We start from the raw sequence: 18,681 nt of genomic DNA, 5'->3' as shown, positions 1-18,681 counted from the left end.
GGGGACGACACCTTACCTTGCATCGAGTATAAGAGTCTTGAGCGTTTCCCCAAGAATTTGTTTCCCGTTTTTCTTCACCCACCTTTCGTTTAACCAAGCTTCACTCGTTTATAGCATTCGTTAAACCAAATCCATCAAGATGCGAGGTCTCGTTATTCTCAGTGCGGCTGTCAGCCTGGCTAATGCCGCTGTTGTCGAGAGGCATTACCCTGTTCCTGGACAGGAGGAGTACCCTGCTGTTCCCGACAACGAGTACACTCCCCCGGCGGCTGCTTACCCTCCTCCTGCCGTCGAGAAGCCTTCCACCCAGCCCTCTAACGAGTACCCTCCTCCTGAGGCTACTAAGCCTTCCAGTGGTGGTGCCTATCCTCCTCCTTCGGAGACCAAGCCTGTGACTCCTCCTGCGGAGACTCAGCCAACTGGCGTTTACCCTCCTCCCGAGAAGAGCACTGATGTCTATCCTCCTCCCGAGAAGAGCACCGACGTCTACCCTCCTCCCGAGAAGAGCACTGACGTCTATCCTCCTCCTGAGAAGACAACTGGTGTCTACCCTCCCCCTGAGGAGACCACCAGCGCCTATACTCCCCCTGAGGAGACCACCGGTGTCTACCCTCCTCCTGAGGAGACTACTGATGTTTACCCTCCTCCTTCCGAGACCAAGCCTGAGGAGCACAGCTCAACCGAGACTCCTTACCTCCCTCCCACCGAGACTCTTCCTTCCGCCGAGAGCTCTACCGAGACACCTTACCTTCCTCCTTCTGACACTCTCCCTGCCGAGGGTACCTCAACTGAGACTGGTTACCTGCCTCCCACTTACACGAAGCCTTCTTACACCGAGCCAACCTACACAAAGCCTTCGTACACCAAGCCCGGCTACCCCGAGACCTCTCAGTGGACCACCTCAACCATCTACACCACCCAGGTTCAGACCGTCACCAAGTGTCCTCCTGAGGTCACCAACTGCCCTGTTGGCCCTCACGTCACCACCGTGACTATCCCCATCTCAACCACCATCTGCCCCGTGACTGAGGAGCACCCCTCTTCTGTGTACCCTCCCCACCAGGAGACCACCAAGTTGACCACTTCCACCATCTACACCACCAAGGTGCACACTGTCACCAAGTGCCCTCCTGAGGTCACTGACTGCCCTGAGAAGCCTCACGTCACCACTGAGACCATCCCCGTCTCTACCACTGTCTGCCCCGTGACTGAGACTCACGTCGTTCCTCCTGTGCACGAGACAACCACCAAGCTGACAACCTCAACTGTCTACACCACCAAGGTGCATACTGTTACTAAGTGCCCTCCTGAGGTTACCAACTGCCCTGAGAAGCCCCATGTTACCACCGAGACCTACGCTGTCTCTACAACTATCTGCCCTGTGACCGAGACTCACGTTATCCCTCCCAAGGAGACTCAACCCATCGTTATTCCTCCTGTTCACCCTGGTAACGGCACCTGGACTCCTCCCAAGCCTCAACCTCCTAAGGAGTCTCACCCCAGCTACCCTCAGCCTCCTGCTCCTCAGCCCCCCAAGGAGACTCACCCCGCTCAGCCTCCTGCCCCTCAACCTCCCAAGGAGACCTACCCCGCTCCCCCCAAGGAGACCCAGCCTGGCGTCACTCCTCCCAAGGAGACTCACCCCGCTCAACCTCCTGCTCCTCAACCCCCCAAGGAGACACAGCCCGGTGTCACTCCCCCTAAGGAGACACAGCCTGCCCAGCCTCCCGCCGAGTCTCACCCCAGCTACCCTCAGCCTCCTGCTCCCAGCAAGCCTGCCGAGACTGCTCCCGTTGTCCCTGCTCCCAGCACTCCTGCTGAGACCTACCCTGCTCCTCCTGCCACCACTCCCACCCAGGTCACTGCCGGTGCTGGACGTGTCGGAGGTAGTGTCGGAGCTGCTCTCTTTGCGGCTGGTTTCGTCGCCTTCTTCCTGTAAATAATTTGACTGCTCATACGGAGCAACGAGTATATGACGGTTTGGAGATATATACGCTGCATAGTACATGCACCTATTACCTGCACCTATTACTTTCTATTAGATAATTTCTTAGATTAATTATATTTACGGGCATGAAGCCAAGTAAAGTATTTATTGTTCAATTATGTGATTTCCTTTGAGAATGTCGAGAGCATAGCTGGGATCAGGAATCTCATGTGCATGATAAAGGCTTAGTACATATTTCAAGCTCCTGTCACTTGAGCTGTTCTATATCTGCCTGTGTTGCTCATCATAGGACCACTAAGCCGACTCCTTGGACCGGAGTGACTCTGTCGACCACCCGCCTGGCAAATTTCTGTCGATGTTTGGGCACTGGGCACTATCTTGCTCCGCCAGTCGAATACTTTATTACTAATCAACGCCAACATGATAACGGGAACAGAGATGATGGTGGCTATGTAAACTATTTGGTCAAGCCAATAATAGGTCCAGCTTCTGTCGGAGGGGAGACTCACACAGACCGCGTAAAGCCTGTATCCTTGGTACTTAACAATGCCAGATCCATTGCTAAAGTTGGAGACATCGAGTGTGACAAGAGACTCGAGGGAAAAAATGAGAATTCCGGTAGGTTGCCGTCCCAAGTTATTGTCCTGAACCCTCACGAACCCGGCCTCTTTTATGCTGGCTTGTGTCTGGCACAGATCAAGGAGCTCTGCCACATCGGTTAGGTTTTGGAGGAATCGTTTAATGGTAATTAAATGAACTCTCGAAGACATTGACGTCTCTACCTCTGCTGTTAGACCTCCTGGGTCATCCTGGGCACCTGCTGGCATGTATAGGTCAGATTTCTGATGAAAACTGGCGACATCTGTTTCCAGACGGCATCTTGGTCATCGGCGAGTGAGCTGGCCATGCGGAGTTCATCTCGAATATTATGTATCGTCGCTAAAAGTGCAGTGTCAGGCGAGATGACGTGATGAGGGCTTGAAAGCGTCGGCTTGATTTCATGGCAAGCTCGATTTCGAGACCCGCTTTGTTGTCCTTTTCTGCTCTGGAAGATTCGCGGAAATCTTTGAACAGTGTTAATGCAGTTTTTGCTTGACGATCAGTTAGTACGAGATGTAGCCTGTATTCGTTGTTAAAGACTGAACTCAACACTTTCCAGATGGACTCTGGAGAGACGCCCTTTGGACATTTTGTTGACCACTAGAACAGGTCAGGGGTCATCTGTTCGAAAAACAGATAGATTGACTGGGGGTGCAAAGAGGCTGTGCGTCACCGCATGTGAACGTATTCTTTGTTGCTCTCAGTAAATGACGATGGTGCTTCTTCACTGTCGTGGCTGTGATGACGGTCTCTGTAACAGCTTGGTTGCTAGGAATACCGGGGCACGGCACCCGTTAGACCTCCTCATAAAAATTCCAGAATTGTAGTTGGCCCACGATCGATATCCAACGGGCCTTCACTCGACCTCTGGTAGACGTTAAGATCTGGAAAGTGTTACTGGTCTCTGAGGTTTGCTTAGATCCCAGCCAGGGAGCCTAGAAAAGTCATGTTCACTCTGCTGCAGCTGCATTGGTGACCATTGTATGTATAGTAGCACTGGATGCTGGTACAAGTCCAATACCTGCATTAGATGCCTAAGTAGGTATGTAACTTGAGACATATTCTTTTATGCCTTTAAATTAAATCAAGTTCTGTCTGATGATCTCGACTCTCAGACATAAGTGCATTATTAAGTATATCATAAACTGTTATTATCCTTGATCTATATAAGTGCTTCTATCTTTTTCTATATATATCCAGGGTATCCTAGGTTCTCTCTGCCGGAATAAGCTCTCAGCCACAAGTCTCAATTGCAAATAATCCAGGGTATCCAATCTTGCTTCCTAGTCAGACATAACAGTAGACTCATCCCAGCGCTCTGTACTAGCATCTCCCATCCCCCTTAGCTCGTTCTGCTCAAGCGACGACGCCAATTTATCGTCCTGACCCCATAGCAGATAAACTGGATCGAGAAAATTAAAGACCGCAATAGCCACAACCATAATGGCACCATCTAAACCGATGAAGTATCCTTCATGAGTAATCAGGTAACCACTCCAGCCCTGCAGAAGCTCAACGGTTCGGTAGATGCTTCGGATGAAAATCATGGTCAAGGAAATAAAGACGGCAGCCAAGAGCCAAGTATAAGCCTTTGGCAAAGCGTTGCCATCAGATAGGCCTTGCTTCCTCGACTGCAAGTAGCACTTTTTGACAAAGACTCTTCTCAGAAAGTCAATGACTAAGACGGCGAAAACCACCATGGCTGCCATCTGGAAGACAATGCCAGCGACCTGTCCCATCGTTTGATATTAGTTTTTGCATCTCCATTGCCACACAATAGTAAATAATTATAGATCTTACCATGATGTTTGTTCCTGGCTTTGTATCACCGTCAATCTTGTCCGACTCCGTAGAGGCCATGGCTCCTCCGACAGCTTGTACGATGAGAGCGATGATATCGCATGTCAGAAAGACGATTGCATACATCCTAGGTCCAAGGATAGAAGATTCACGACCAAGTCGATTGATGAAGGCACCGAGTATAATGTAGAGTCCTGCTGTAATAAATGTCGGGGCGATGATGAGAGTCGTAATCTGCATCAAGAACGCGTTGTTGTTGTATGGACATTCGCTTGACCATGTTCGACCAGCCCAACCAATTACTTCAGCTGATCGATAGGTATCAGCAACTCTTCACGCTTGCGACTGAGATCATGGAAGGGAATTTTGACATACTCAGAGCTCCGACTCCAAAAGCAAATGATGTCCATTGGCGTTTCCTAACGAACTGGATAAAATGGCCAAAAAGACTCAGACCAAAGAGAACGCAGAAGGCGATTCCAGCCCCCAAAGTGGGGACATACCCGTAGGAAGTGTCGATTCCTTCTATCAAGCTCTGACATCCCGATCTTAGTGTATCGACCTGTTCTTGGGTGAGTGGTCCCGACGCATCCGTAGTGTTGGACATCTCGAAAAGGTGGCTCTGGATTCGTTTCAGTTCAGCTGGATTCGGAGTTATGAATTGTAAGTCGCGGTTGAGCTATGATGCGAAAAAATAGTGGTGAATAATGTATTCACTCGCTATCGAGGATGGTGTTTGCATGAGGATGGGATCTAAGATAATGGGAGACATTTTGGTATAAATATGTGGTCTGATCATGACATTATCCACCCGGTGTCCGCGGGGGCCCATTTCCAACCAGTTGGGCGTTGAGGTTATATTTATAAAACGTCAGAAAATTCCAAGACACACGTTCCGGGCTTTCCGGTTGAAGAAAAGCTTGAACAGCCAACTGCCCCCGTACGTACAGAAGCGTTCCCATTTTATATTGAACACTTCTGAAGTTGCTCTATCAGATACAAAGTCTCATAATAAGAAGGAAATTCAGCGTTGACCTTAGAGATATGTGCTATGCGAGCTGGCCAGCGACGTCGTTGCGTGGAGTTCCATAGGTATGCTCTCTGGCGAAATCTTGTAATTGAATCAGCCGCTTATCTAAAAACTGCAGACCGCCAATCATGACACCTATGCAAAACTCTATTGGTAGCTGTTTCTCCCTTGCTCAATAGCTAGTGACATAAGCTTTACGCATACAACATAAAACATTCCGTATACCCGGCGGGAGGCTCTTTTGACGTGCCGGACATCGAAAACCGGTATAAGCGAAAAGTCTGTGACGTAACACCCCAAACCTAATCAGATAAGACGACAGCCCATTCGGGTCAATATAACAACCGCGCCGTAAGCCGCACGTCGGATATCCGTGGATACGTCATCCGGCGAGTAGGTAGAATATCGGACATTTCAACAGGATTCAACCGGCAAATGTATTTCTTTAAAATGGAGCTCTGTGCTATGCGGAAGATTCTTCAAGTAATACTCGTTCTTTCTTCAACATCTTATTTAGAGTTTGCTAGCAGATCTGCTCGGGCTGAGGTCAGTCTTACAGAGCCAATCTTCCGAAACTCCGATGCAGGGGTCCAAGCCAAACATTATTTTGCCATAGCCGCTTAGTCAGGGGACAATAAAGAGTCACACATCGGTCACCCGCGGAGGGAGAGTTGCTTGTTTTCAAGCGACCATTACTGAGTAACTCATCGAGGGAAAACATCGACGTGCTTTTTCAGGCCTGGTTGTCTCTTTCATCTTGCGATCCCTTATCCAATTACAGCTGCAAATAAGAACCAGTAGCCGTTCTTACTGATACCACGGCGGTGAATTGACATTCAAGCATAGGTATGTCGACTAATATGCTAGGACTCTAGGTTATTCCTGATATACGATATCGAGTATCGATTATGCGTTCTTGCATGGAGTATCTAATCGGATAGCAATACGCGGGTCAAGGCTGCAGGTAAAGAGAATGTCAACAGCGACAAACTAGACCAGCGATCTCGTTTCTTGACCTTGCAAGGTGAAGCTAGGGAGTGTTCCAGGTGAGCGGATAGCCACAGGGTACAGGGGCACGTTAACCGCGTACAAGATCGCGACCCGCGTAAAGAATTAGGGGCGATCACATTCATCACAGACAGTCTTGGCAATGAAACATAGATCTTTAACAGCAAATGTTGCGCAAGCATCAAAGAGGTTTCGACTCAGAATCAAGGGAATACTTAGTAAAAGGGAGGTAATAAAAGATTACAAGCTGTCTTGAGTCTTTGAAGCTTAGTGTCAAGGGCTCAAAGATCTGGTTACTATGAAGAGACACCCGCTCAAAACACAAGCGACTCAAAAAACTGCTCTCCAAGAGCTCCCACTTTCCGATATGCGAGACTACACAAGACATGATTGCATCAGTTCCCCTGACTAGCCTAATGCGAAAATCCATTAAACAACCAGTGAGCATCGACAACAAAGTCGCAAGACCCAGAAATAAGCTTAAACAATTAGTTCAATAGGCGGAAATTTTATTAAATTAACGTCTCAGGCCCTCCACGTGCAGCTTACGCCATCACCAAAACTTCAGACGAACAGAAACAATTAACCTTGACTGTTGAACTGACTCTGTAACATGTCCCTGGAGCTTGGGCCTATTACCGCGCGCTTGGGGCCGGGGCCTTATCCGAAAAAGGCGTGCGGCTCCACGAAGCTGAGACGACGTGGTTTTCCACCACTGTGAATTGAGATGCTTCTTGGCGGGCGATAACAAGCGTCGATCACTAAATTCGATGAGATATGGTAAAGAAACATTTATAAAACGTGAAACTCTTGTCGTCTTGTTTTTCGTTTCTTCAGCTTAGTTTCTCGTCTCAAGTGCAGTGCATTCACTCTTTTTTTCTACATTCCATTCCATTCTTTCTCTTCACTGTGTGAAGCTGGTCTATTACACTCCTTTTCAAAACCATTACCTGACTTTTCATCAACTCCACCAATCCCCTCTTTTCAAAGAATCAACATGTCTTTCAAGGTCGCTGCTACTCTCGCTGGCGCTTTCGCCTCCGTCGCCCTCGCCCACGGAACCGTCACCGGTATCAAGGTCGACGGAACCTACCAGGCCGGCTACGATCTCAGCTCCTACTACAAGGCCCAGCAGGGCGGCGAGATCCCCACCATTGCTGCATGGTCCGCTGAGAACCTCGACAACGGCTTCGTTCCCCCCTCCGACTATGGCACCTCCGACATTGCCTGCCACAAGAAGGCTGCTCCCGGCAAAACCTCCATGTCCGTCAAGGCTGGTGGTACCGTTGAGTTCCAGTGGTCTGACTGGCCAGAGTCTCACATTGGTCCCGTTCTGACCTACGTTGCCAAGTGCTCTGGGAAGTGCACTTCTGCTGACCCTGCTACTCTCAAGTGGGTCAAGATCGACGCTGCTGGTCTGGATGGAACTTGGGCTGCTGCCGATCTGATCAAGAACAACAACACCTGGACTACCACTGTTCCTGAGACTCTTGCTGCTGGTAGCTATGTCTTCCGTCACGAGATCATCGCTCTTCACGGTGCTGGTTCCAAGGATGGTGCTCAGAACTACCCTCAGTGCTTCAACATCGACATCACTGGTTCTGGAACCGATGAGCCTGAGGGTACCTTGACCACTGAGCTCTACACCGACTCTGAGCCCGGTATTCTCTTCGACCCTTACAAGGGTTCCACCACCTACGAGATCCCCGGACCTGCTCTGTACGGTTCTGCATCTGGCACCAAGCCCGTCGTTCCTGACACTCCCTCCAACGGAACCATCTCGACTCCTGCTCCTTCTACCCCTACTCCCGTTGCTCCCACTCCTGTCGCCCCTACTAGCCTCGTCACCTCTGTTGCTGCTGCTGCTACTCAGGCCGCTGAGGTTCCTTCCACTGAGGCCCCTGTCGCTGAGGAGGAGGGTACTGAGGATGGCGCTCTCCCCAAGACTTTTACTCTTGATACCTTCATTGACTGGCTCCGCTCCAAGAACGGTGCCTCCAAGAAGGTTCGCCGTCACGCTCGCCAGTTCTAAGTTATCTGAGATACACTTGGTAGAAACGCGATGTGTTGAAGGAAGGGAACTGTTCCTTTGAAAGGTCAGGCTTATTTTATATGTAGATAATAGTGAATGCGCTTGCAGAAGTCAAGCCCATGTACAATATAAAAATCCAAACACTCTCAAGAGCCCACTTATACGTGATGTCGAATGTTATTACTGAAGTGCACGAGTACCAATGCATGACCGCAACCTTCCTTCATGAATAATACACTAGCTATTCAATTTCAATACCTTGAGTTTAGCACAAAACCTTTCATAGACAGGTTATTCACAACAAACACTGCCAGTGCCTGGAACGTGACTACATAAAACAGCTGAAGCCCGTGATTTAAATTGCCATATTCTTACATGAGCTGATCCGGTATGAATCCTTTTCATATGGAGTCTTACTCTAGGAGATAGAACCTCATGGCGAAGAGTACATTGATTCCGTTTGAAACGTGGACAACCCGAGAGGCAGGGTACAGTGCGGCAACGGAGGGTTCTGCAACTACTGCCTGAAGCTAGCATTCTCAGACTTGCATTGTCTTTTCCATACCCAAAGATTAGTTGTTTGTTGGGTGTAGATGCGAACTTCGTCTATAAGGTTTTTTGAGATAACACTCAATGATAGCCCGGCTTACGAGAAGAGTCTAGCCACAATCACCATAACCCTGGACTGAAACGAAGGTTAACTCATTAAGTAGTGCATACCGAGCACCTCTCCTGCGGATATCCTACTGACTCTTGACTTGTGTTTGAAGGGCCAAGATTGTGTAGAGCGTAGCGGACTCATCCCTCGAGAAAACCAGTGTCCGGGTAAGTCATCATTAAACTACTGTAAAGGGGACTTGCAATGTTAATCTTGATGGATAAGGACTTCAATTAATGGCAAAAGGAGCCTTGGGTATCTGAAGAACGGTTTGACAGCAAGTGACATGACAGCCTGTGTGATCCACGAAGCCAAACATTGCCAAATTCCACTGTGTCATAATGAGATTCCACAAAAAGGATTCTAATATTACTCGCAGTATATGAAGCGCTGTAAAGCCTCTCATCGAGATTTCTAAGTCAGGGCCAGTCGAGAGCCAGTAAACCTTGGTTTTGCGTCTACCAATTGGACTGTAAACTGGCGCTCAAGGGTATATCTTGTGGATATGGTGTCCTGAGCGTATAGATATGCTGGGAGCTCTGCAATTGCGATGGACTATTGGTAAGGCTATCAGTTCACGGACTCCAGCTACGAAAGTTATGGGCACTTTTATCTTCGCCACTTTGTAACAGCCGCGAGACATCGGCAATGGGCATTGATCAAGGACCTCACCAAGCTGACAGAGGATATATTATTGCTGTTACTTTACTGAAGAGCCTATAAGACGTATCATGAAAGAAATAGCCTCTCTCATTGCAGGTGTCAGGCGATCGACAAGCCGAAGTCTCCGCAGACCGCGGAGCAGGGTTTTGAGAGGGAGGCAAAGAATCAATGTACGACCCAGGTAAAGGAAGAAGTTCAGTATACCTACGGTGCACTGCGAGCATTATTTTAATTCAAGCTATGCATAAATGATAATACCACCACGGTCTCTCATCCAGCCATGATACGATCGGATGTGTCAGATCCGGCAACTAGAATCTCGTTCCGCACCCTGCAGAAAACAAGACAAACGAGGGATTGGCCCTTTGCCGCCCTCAATTACCAGTCAAATCGGTTTTAGCGTATTCGTGAATGCCGTTAATTCTGGCTATTCTATAATACAAGTCTGCATTGCGACCCTAGCGTAGCATCAGGCCGAGGTCGTTTATGCATAACCCCGCGTCGTCGAATGTCCAACGGCCTTTTGAGGACTGTCCCGTGAGCTTTTAATTGGTGCGGTTGGTCGGCGGACATCTGGCAGTTATGTACCTACTTGGTTTGGATCTTGTGTCCGTGATAGGTAACGAGCTCATGATGTGACTTTTATATGCTGCGGTTTATGCCTGCCAGAAATGAGGTATGGTGTAACCTGGTTGGGTTTATTCCAAGAGAGCTATCCATGGAATCATGCTTTGCAAGTGATACTGGTATATGTGATATGGATTGAGTGCCTAAAGCGGTATTGAATATATCTTTGTAATGATTACGATGGTATTGCTTGGCAGCCGAATAAACCTCTTGCCGAGTTGATGTTCGTGATATCATCTAACATAAATACTCCTCTTGTCACCACTTTTACGTCTTCTACCTATCACTCTCAGAAGCCTTTCCACTGCATACAAATCGCCCTACATCAGTGATATTCAGAAACTACATAAATCATCCATCATGAAGTACCTTTTCACCCTCGCTCTGGCCATCCCCGCCATCATGGCCACTCCTGCACCAGTCCCCGACAAGACTGCGAGCACAGAAGTGCAAGCCTGCGCCTGTATTAACGCGCAAGGTCAAACCACGGTAAGCGGCTACTGCCAGTACATCCGCGGCCGCGCCGAACGACTCGACGGTGGAGAGCTTGTAAGTAACTCTTGTTTCCCATCGGATGTTATGTTTTGCTAACTTCGCGATACTTAGTGCTACCCTAGCGACAAATATTCGGACTACATGCCCGAGAGATTCACTGCCGATTTCTGCAAGGGCTACTTTCCGGGCTATAACGACCGCGTCTGCAAGACCAAGACTGTGTGCCCGCTTATTGGAGACTACTGGGTTCCCTGTTGAGTTCTTTAAGCCTTGATGGGAGGCCGGAACGCCTTGATGTTAATTTCTATGGATATATTATTAGTGTCTTTACTGTGTTGACTTCAAGTTTGGAACTTGAGGCCTTAATTGAATTCCTTTTACCCGCATGCCTACAGGCTTGTCCCATTGCCTCTCACTGTCTACAAACTGCAAATCTGTCCCCCCGCTATATTGGATTAAGTGATCAAGATAAGTACGTATCGGAAGCAACCAATGAGAAGCAACGGAGACTCCGGCCCCCGCGGTCCAGTTGAAAAGCCTCCCTCCCCTCACACAGATCTGACCTGAGTGGGGTTCTCTTTTGGTCAAATCAACAAGTAGTGGCAATCCTCTCCAACTACAGCACTAACTACTAACTATGGCTCCTCCAGAAAGGAGGATACTGCTACCCAAGTCCGAGGCCAGAGCTCAAGGCTGAAATGACCATGAAGCTGCTGTAGCCAAACGCAGAACCCTTGCCCCGCGGAGACGCAATGCTCCTGTTGCGTGCCAGAGTGAGTTTCCAGGGCCAGAATTTCAGTGGCAAATCTGACCAACAACCTATCTATCTATAGCCTGTCGGGCACGCAAGGTCAAGGTAATTTCTTGACTCCATTTATTGCAATTCAGTCTCTGCAGCGGCAGCTAATAGTCAAATGATAGTGCGGAGGTGCTCGTCCAAAATGTAATCAATGTGAAAAGGCATCAATCGACTGTGTCTACGACTAGCCAGCTGGCCTCAATCACCGCCAAGCAGATAAAGAGCAGATCGCCAGGCTCCAAGCCACGGTCGAGCATCTCCACCAACGCGTCTCAGCGCAAAGTACTCCAATCTCTGACCAGCTGACAGCTTCCCTGAGCCCTAGGCCGTTGGGAGCATCGCCAGCTGGAAGTATCTACCCAGATGTGCAGTCCTCGGCAGACCTGGTCGAATTGCTCAGAGATCGGCCCGAGGAATTCGCCCTGCAAGTCTTGGAGTCTCTACGACAAGGCCGCTCCCCGAAAGACATTATGGATTCTGTTGGTGGCAATTTGTCCGTGAATGTTAACCCGTCGATACATCTTGCAGCTAGAGGCAGTGTCACCCCAACACAAACACCGCTCGAGTTCCAGCTCGTTGTTCAGTATCCAAATGTCTATTTGCCTCTCATCCCTGTCGATGCAGCTTCTCTGGACCTAGGGCTACTCGGCATCGAGCCACAGAATGCCGATATCTTTCAGGACCCGGGCCTATCAAATCTTCTCCATGGCGATGTATCGAGTGCAACGGTGAACAGAGTAGTCCAACCGCAGGATGTGTTAGGCAGAACATCATTCGGCGTCGAGAACGGTATTTTTATCGACTCTCGTCTTCATCATGTCGACATTTCACACTGGACAAGTATCTCCGTAAGTAACCAATTCGCCGCTGAGGCTATCGCCTTGTACCTCAACATGAACCAGCCATGGTGGGCATTTTTCGACACGGACCTATTTCTAGATGATCTGGTCAATGTAGAGACCAACTTCTGCTCCGGGATGCTGGTCAACGCTCTTCTTGCCTGGGCCACTGTGAGTCTTTGGAATACTCGGTCTACGTTGGTCAACAGTTATCACTAAGCTCGCCTCACAGCAAAGCTATACCCACTATGAACCGATGGCCGCGACACTACCGAAAAGATTTCTGGATGAGGCCTTGCGGATCTACGATGTAGAGAAAGGCGTTGATAGTCTGACAACTGTGGCGGCGACATCTTTGATGAGTATGACCTGGACAACTCTAGGAAAAGACAAAGCTGGGCGTCGCCTGCAAGAAGACAGTGCCAGAATGGCACAGCGCATGCGGTTGTATGGATAACCAGAGGTCACTTCGCGTACTGTGCTTGATCTGAGTGATGAGCGTGTTGAAATGGCAGCATGTGCAACTGCTTGGGGATCATTCAACTTCCAAATGTACCGTCTCATGAACTATGTCACGTGGCAGTGAAGCTGACAGTCGCTAGGGTCATGTCAATGAGCTATCACCAAGAGCCGATCCCACAAAGGACATCCAAGTTTCGCATCCCGGGGAAGAATTTGTTTGCAGCGCAACACGACGAACCCAGTCCAGATGCAACCTATACAGCCGTCTGCCAATTCTGGCTGATGGTATTTGACATGAACTACCTTTACTACCTTGAGCGATCTGTTTCCATGGCGTCAGCCGTGGCTATCTTCCAGAGATTGCTAGGCTGGGCTGATGCTTTGCCAGGCGGAGTGCAACGTCATGAAAACAACCCAGACCATGTTCTGAATATACAGTAAGTCCATCTACAGTAAAAAGCGCACCCGAAGCTGACTGTACCAAGAATCTGGTTCCATACAGCCATTATTGACCTGTTCCGCCCCTTCCAACACGACTTCCCGCAACCTAAACTCCCGGCCTTCGCAGGAGTGAACGCCACACCCAGAGCCGTTATAGAAGCATCGATTGAGCAACTGAAACGCCTCGTATATCAATACCGTGAACGCTGCGAGTCATCCAAGTACTCCATCATCTGGCAAAGCGGTATGCTCTACCTCGTCAACCACATACTACGAGATTTATCCAGTAATGAATCACAATTTTACTTCCAACTCTGCATGCGCGGCTATCAGCATCTAGCTCGCTACATGCCTTTTGTTAGTGGCATAGTGCAGAGTCTGATAGTCATGACGAACCGGCAGGGTGTTCCTTTGACAGCCAACGCGCAGCGGCTACTCGAAGAGGTGCGGGATGAGAGTCGTAGGAGTCGAGAGTTCTTCAGCGCTTATCCGGTTGATCTTGAGATGGTGTCTAAGGACCCTTCTTCTGCATCGTTGGAGAAACTTACTAGCCGTTTCCAAGAAGAACCCTCGGGGACGGACCAGAGTGAAGGATCTGATAACGGAAGTTTGCCAGAGGGCTGGAAGGGTACCGCCCAGGATCTGACAACCACGCTTTCTATGCTGGAAGATGATTGAAACAAAATAGTAAACCCCAATACAAGTACAAATAGCCTATTACAAGGCAGTTACCTTTAATGGTCATGAGTGCTTTATGTGACTGGTGATATGCCAAAATGACTTGCTCATGTTCTTGAATATTTCCGTGAGACTATGTCCCAAGGCACAAGAAGATGACAACATAGTATTGTAATCTCTATGATTCGGTTTGTTCTCTCGCCTTACAAGAGCAACAAAGGTAGAAGTTCATCCCGTGCGGACCGATACCTTCTCCTATTCCATTTGTCGTCTCAACCCGTGTTGTTGCGTGGCCCTTCTGCTCTCTCAAATCGCGATTGATTTCTTCCATTCTTTGGTGACACCATTTCGATTCTTCTAAACTCTCACTCGACGGACCGGAAAGTCTGGGTAGTAGCTTTCTGTGGCAGTACCTCTGAAAAATCGGCAGATCCGTGCTGGATAGTTCAACAAAGTAATCATCCACACCGAACATGACGGGCTTTATAGTCTGGGGATAATCCCTCAGATTGAGGACATCTTCGAGTTCATGACGACTGGAAGTTGCATCGTTCTGCACTACTTGTTGTAAAAAGATCTGAACAAGGATGGACATGCTGATTTCCACATAGACGACTGTGTCAACGTCCCGGTGGCGTCTGTAAGTGACCAAGTTTGGCATCCCAGTTATAGTTTTGCTCAGGAATAATGTAACAAGCATGTGATCTCTGAGGCACAATGAATAGCGGTAATCCCTAATCATACTGAGCATGACGCTAATTCTTTGAGCGTCCCACGATGATGCAGGGTAGGTGTTGCGTTGCAGGATCCGGAAAGTATCAACAGAGGAAATAAGAAAGCTCGCTATGCTCGCTTTTACCACAGTATCGCTGTTTAGTTGCTGTCCACCCGGAGTCAATATATGGAATTTATCGGAAACAATAATCGAAAGAATGCGTTGTATAAGACGTTGCTTTCCAGCCCATCCGCAATCATCAGAAGGCAAACCGTAAGCTTCAAGGCAAGCAATTAGAATTTTATACAGCACATCGAACTGTCGAGTACTCTCCCATTCGATGAGATAATCTCTCATATAAGCATCGAATCCTTTAGAAACAACGCGCAATAAGTAGTCCAACTTGCATATCCGCTTGACGATGCCTACACTTGGGTCTAGGTGTATCGGGAGACTTTTAGTCATTTGAACAAGAGAGATCCATAAAAGATCTAGCATTTCGACTAACGCCGAACCGTGGATGATATCGGCGTGATATGAGAGTAACTCAAGCTGAACATCTAGGTGTCGCCATGCTGACAACCAAAGGCGATCTTCCTCGTTTTTGCCCGATGTGTATCGATCTTCGGGCAATAGGCAATTTCGGAGAAGACGCGATCTAAACATTCTGATGAATATTTCTTCTTGAGACGCCTCGTGGTGCCCCATAATCTTCTTTCCATCCTCTGTCTCGATAAGGAAGTCGAAGACCGTTCGGTGAACAGCCTCGACCCCCAGATTGCCGTAACTAATCACAGAGGAGTTTAGCTTGTCAGCCGGGTGTTTTTCGTCTGATCTCTCGCGGTCCTTAGCTTGAACGAACTCAAAGAAGTTGGCCGTTCTGGCTGGCAACCTGGTCAGCAGTTCCTTGCACCGTTGCTCAAGGTCTGTGGTAAAGAGCGTATCAACTTCTTCAACAGGCGTGGACCACAGATTGTCACTTGACGCCAACATCAATTCCAGAAGAGATATTGGAGCTGCCGAAATGAACAGTGGAAAGACAAATGCTTTGGCTTTGTGGGATGTTCGCCAGTTGAAGAGGACAATCTTGAAGATGAGTGCAGTCGAACGCTGATAAAGATCTGAGTCCTCGCCCAGCCTTGTCCACATATCAAGGTATAGCTCGTGGAGCTTCTTGGGAGTCTTTAAAAGCCGTTGTTGTATATCATCTTTCGAGTCTCCGTTAGAGATACCTCGTGCAATTGATCTTGTTACCAGAACAGCCCATAGAAATACTCCTTCTGCCTTAAGGCTGATATCTGTCACAAGATTCTCGATATGGATTGAAGAGTTCGTCAGAGCAACCTCCTTGTTAAGACTGGCCCGCGCGTATTGCGCGATATCATTTCGTGTCAAATCTTGCATTTCGATGTTGGGATTCCGACCCATCCGCATTCGTATGGCTTGTTCTGGACGGCTTGACATGCAGACCTTAAATAGATGGGAAGGTTCTTCTAGAGTATCGAGAAAGTCGAATAGGATACCTACACCTTCATCGTCCATAAGCTCATCAAGTCCGTCAATGAAAAGACAGAAAGGTCGAGCGGGCTGCCTTGCGTAACTGTGAAGTAGGCATTGGAGATCGTCCTTGTCCCAATCGCCAGGTCCAGTCTTACGAGACCAATCGGGGTTCTGATGGAGACAGCCCACTGCATGATTCTTATCCAGAGAGAACACTTGATAAACGAGGGAACACAAGAAGCCCTCAAAGCTGCTTTGCGTAGGACTGCCAACCTTCCAGAAGAAGTGGCTGAGGATATGGGCTTCAGGTTGCCATTGTCGCAATGAATCCATTGTTTGTTTGTGGGAGATAATCAACTTCATGAGCACACTCTTTCCGGTTCCAGGCCTTCCGCTTATCCAGTACCGATTCCCTGTCGATTTCAGCCATGTTCCAAAGCTGCCGCGGGCCAACATTTGACGATAAGAGTCTGGCTCATCCTCAGAAGAATACTCTGCCTCGTGCTCAGAAACAGAGTCTGACCGAGAGGTCTCTGATTCCGGATAATCATCCTTAGATTCTCCCTTGAATAGCCAGTGAAAGGTCGACCCATTGGAGGCGTGTATCTCGTTTCGTCGACGATTCATATCGGGGTACTGGAAACTGCGCAAGAGCCGTTCATAAGCTTCATTCTCCTTTCGGGTATTTTCTCTCTCTTCAGCTTCTATCAAAAGAATGTCCCTGCCTTGGTCTGCATGCGACTTGAGTCTCGACTCCTGACTAGCAAGCGCTGTTGTGACATGAATCTTGGTAGATGCCTCAGCTTGGTCGATACGGTCTGATATTTGAGTGTTGACGAGGGCTACTTGTGCTTGAATAACGTCATGGAGTTTCTTTTCGTTTGTGGATGTTGCCTGAAGCAGGTCCCGAAGCTTGTCTTGCAGTTCATTGGCTTGCACCTTGAAGATGTCAAGGCTTTTGAAGATCCCGACGAGAAGATCCGTCTCCAGAGACTCTTTGGCTTTCTGTAGCTGACTTTCCAAGCGGTCGATTTCCGGCTTATTGATGATCCCTCGGAAGACGGCCCCAAAGCGATCTCGCTTTCGAGGTTGTTGTTGGGGAAAGGAACCGAGCTGGGGTTTTCTTCCTCCATTCAGCTTGGGCATCACGACAGTTCCGAGCAAGAGTCAATAGTCTCGCATCTTCGAGATTGAGAGGCTGTTGGGAGACCTCTAGCGATTGAGTCAAACTCGAAGCTGTGACTGCAAGATTTTGGGCGTAGACACTGAGCTCGGGATCAGGTTCGCTAGTGCGATAGGCATTCTTGCAGAGCGTGGCGGTTTTCAGTCCGACTTCGACTAACTGGAGGACGTTACACACGAGCCCCAAGGCCGCAAGTGGCTCGAGGCCCGACATTCTGCTGGCTGCTCTCTGAAAAGCTTATTTCGCTTCGGTGGACCAGATGCTGAGAGTGAATCTGGGTGATGAGTTGAATGCTTATTCTGCGCCAACCTCTTGTTTTGAGTTGAGGCCTCAGGTGAGAGCCTCGTTGGGCTGGCTTACCCCGCAAGCCACAATGCTACCCAATGTCGTACAAACATGACAATGTCCAATAAGCAAATAAGTAAATTACAATGACGATAATAATCCCGAGAAACGTACGGATAGCGCTGGTTTAGAGGAGCGAAAACGGGATTCCGGTAAGGTTGGCGCTATGAATTAACCGATGGGCCCCATATCGGACGCTAAATGTTAGATCCCGACCGAACGCCGACGCGCTACCAGTATCGCAGATAGTGTAAATGGCATCAGCCTTCGGAAGCCTTGACGCCGAACCAAACGATATCGTCGCATTTCTAGGGTGATGAGGCAAGTCCGTTTGGAACAGGCCAATCAAAGAGGCGTGCTTCATTGTCGCGAGGGGCATAATTCGGTCAGTCATTTGCGACGGTTTGGAGGTGACTCATCCATTTCCCCAATGCTCCCCTTCATTGGCACAATCAAAACGTAGAGTATTCCTTCGACAAATAATGCGTCTCCAATGAAAGTTATACCCCCGATTGGGTTTGTCTCCAAAGATGACACAGAGAAAATGCTGACCTAATCCCATGAGTGAACCTTATAGGGCTGACGACTGCAGCCTCGATGCAACCCGCGACGTCTGCCTAATCCAGGCTGAAAGGCAACACTGTTTTTTTCAACCCTCATCATCCTCCCCCTCAAACCCATCAAAAGCTGCACTGCATTCCATCCATTTCTGAGAGCTTTTGTATCAAATAATCACCAAAATGTCACAAAGTCGTTCAGATTCTATCGCCGACGACTGGCTTGAGGTCGAGAGCGCTGCATCCGTCATTTCGATGGATTCGCGGCCATCGTCACCATCGCCATCCCCGTCCCCTCCCC

General features: G+C 48.8%; 5 protein-coding genes across 5 annotated transcripts; 3 read left to right on the top strand and 2 right to left on the bottom strand.

Moving 5' to 3' along the window:
* Positions 1 to 139: 139 nt before the first annotated feature.
* On the top strand, positions 140 to 1,939 carry FTJAE_6931 (uncharacterized protein; the record flags this gene model as incomplete). The annotated part of the gene is made up of 1 exon (XM_037353595.1): positions 140 to 1,939. One exon carries the CDS (start codon positions 140 to 142, stop codon positions 1,937 to 1,939), a length of 1,800 nt encoding a protein of 599 aa, XP_037205988.1.
* A 1,892-nt stretch (positions 1,940 to 3,831) lies between these two features.
* On the bottom strand, positions 3,832 to 4,955 carry FTJAE_6930 (RSB1-integral membrane transporter; the record flags this gene model as incomplete). The annotated part of the gene is made up of 3 exons (XM_037353594.1): positions 3,832 to 4,278; positions 4,349 to 4,656; positions 4,724 to 4,955. The coding sequence occupies 3 exons, from the start codon at positions 4,953 to 4,955 to the stop codon at positions 3,832 to 3,834; spliced, it is 987 nt and encodes a 328-aa protein (XP_037205987.1).
* A 2,428-nt stretch (positions 4,956 to 7,383) lies between these two features.
* Positions 7,384 to 8,418, top strand: FTJAE_6929 (murein transglycosylase; the record flags this gene model as incomplete). The annotated part of the gene is made up of 1 exon (XM_037353592.1): positions 7,384 to 8,418. The coding sequence occupies one exon, from the start codon at positions 7,384 to 7,386 to the stop codon at positions 8,416 to 8,418; it is 1,035 nt and encodes a 344-aa protein (XP_037205986.1).
* A 2,308-nt stretch (positions 8,419 to 10,726) lies between these two features.
* Positions 10,727 to 14,080, top strand: FTJAE_6928 (n-terminal fungal transcription regulatory domain protein; the record flags this gene model as incomplete). Its single annotated transcript, XM_037353591.1, has 6 exons — positions 10,727 to 10,915; positions 10,973 to 11,080; positions 11,849 to 12,670; positions 12,883 to 12,946; positions 13,083 to 13,398; positions 13,447 to 14,080. The coding sequence occupies 6 exons, from the start codon at positions 10,727 to 10,729 to the stop codon at positions 14,078 to 14,080; spliced, it is 2,133 nt and encodes a 710-aa protein (XP_037205985.1).
* A 178-nt stretch (positions 14,081 to 14,258) lies between these two features.
* FTJAE_6927 (NACHT domain protein) lies at positions 14,259 to 17,441 on the bottom strand (the record flags this gene model as incomplete). The annotated part of the gene is made up of 1 exon (XM_037353590.1): positions 14,259 to 17,441. The coding sequence occupies one exon, from the start codon at positions 17,439 to 17,441 to the stop codon at positions 14,259 to 14,261; it is 3,183 nt and encodes a 1,060-aa protein (XP_037205984.1).
* Positions 17,442 to 18,681: the final 1,240 nt, after the last annotated feature.

This window comes from Fusarium tjaetaba (assembly GCF_013396195.1).
Source record: "Fusarium tjaetaba strain NRRL 66243 chromosome Unknown NRRL66243_c0000137, whole genome shotgun sequence".
Lineage (NCBI taxonomy): Eukaryota > Fungi > Ascomycota > Sordariomycetes > Hypocreales > Nectriaceae > Fusarium > Fusarium tjaetaba.
The sequence above is the reverse complement of the archived record's forward strand: the minus strand, read 5'-3'. Positions and strand labels throughout refer to the sequence as shown.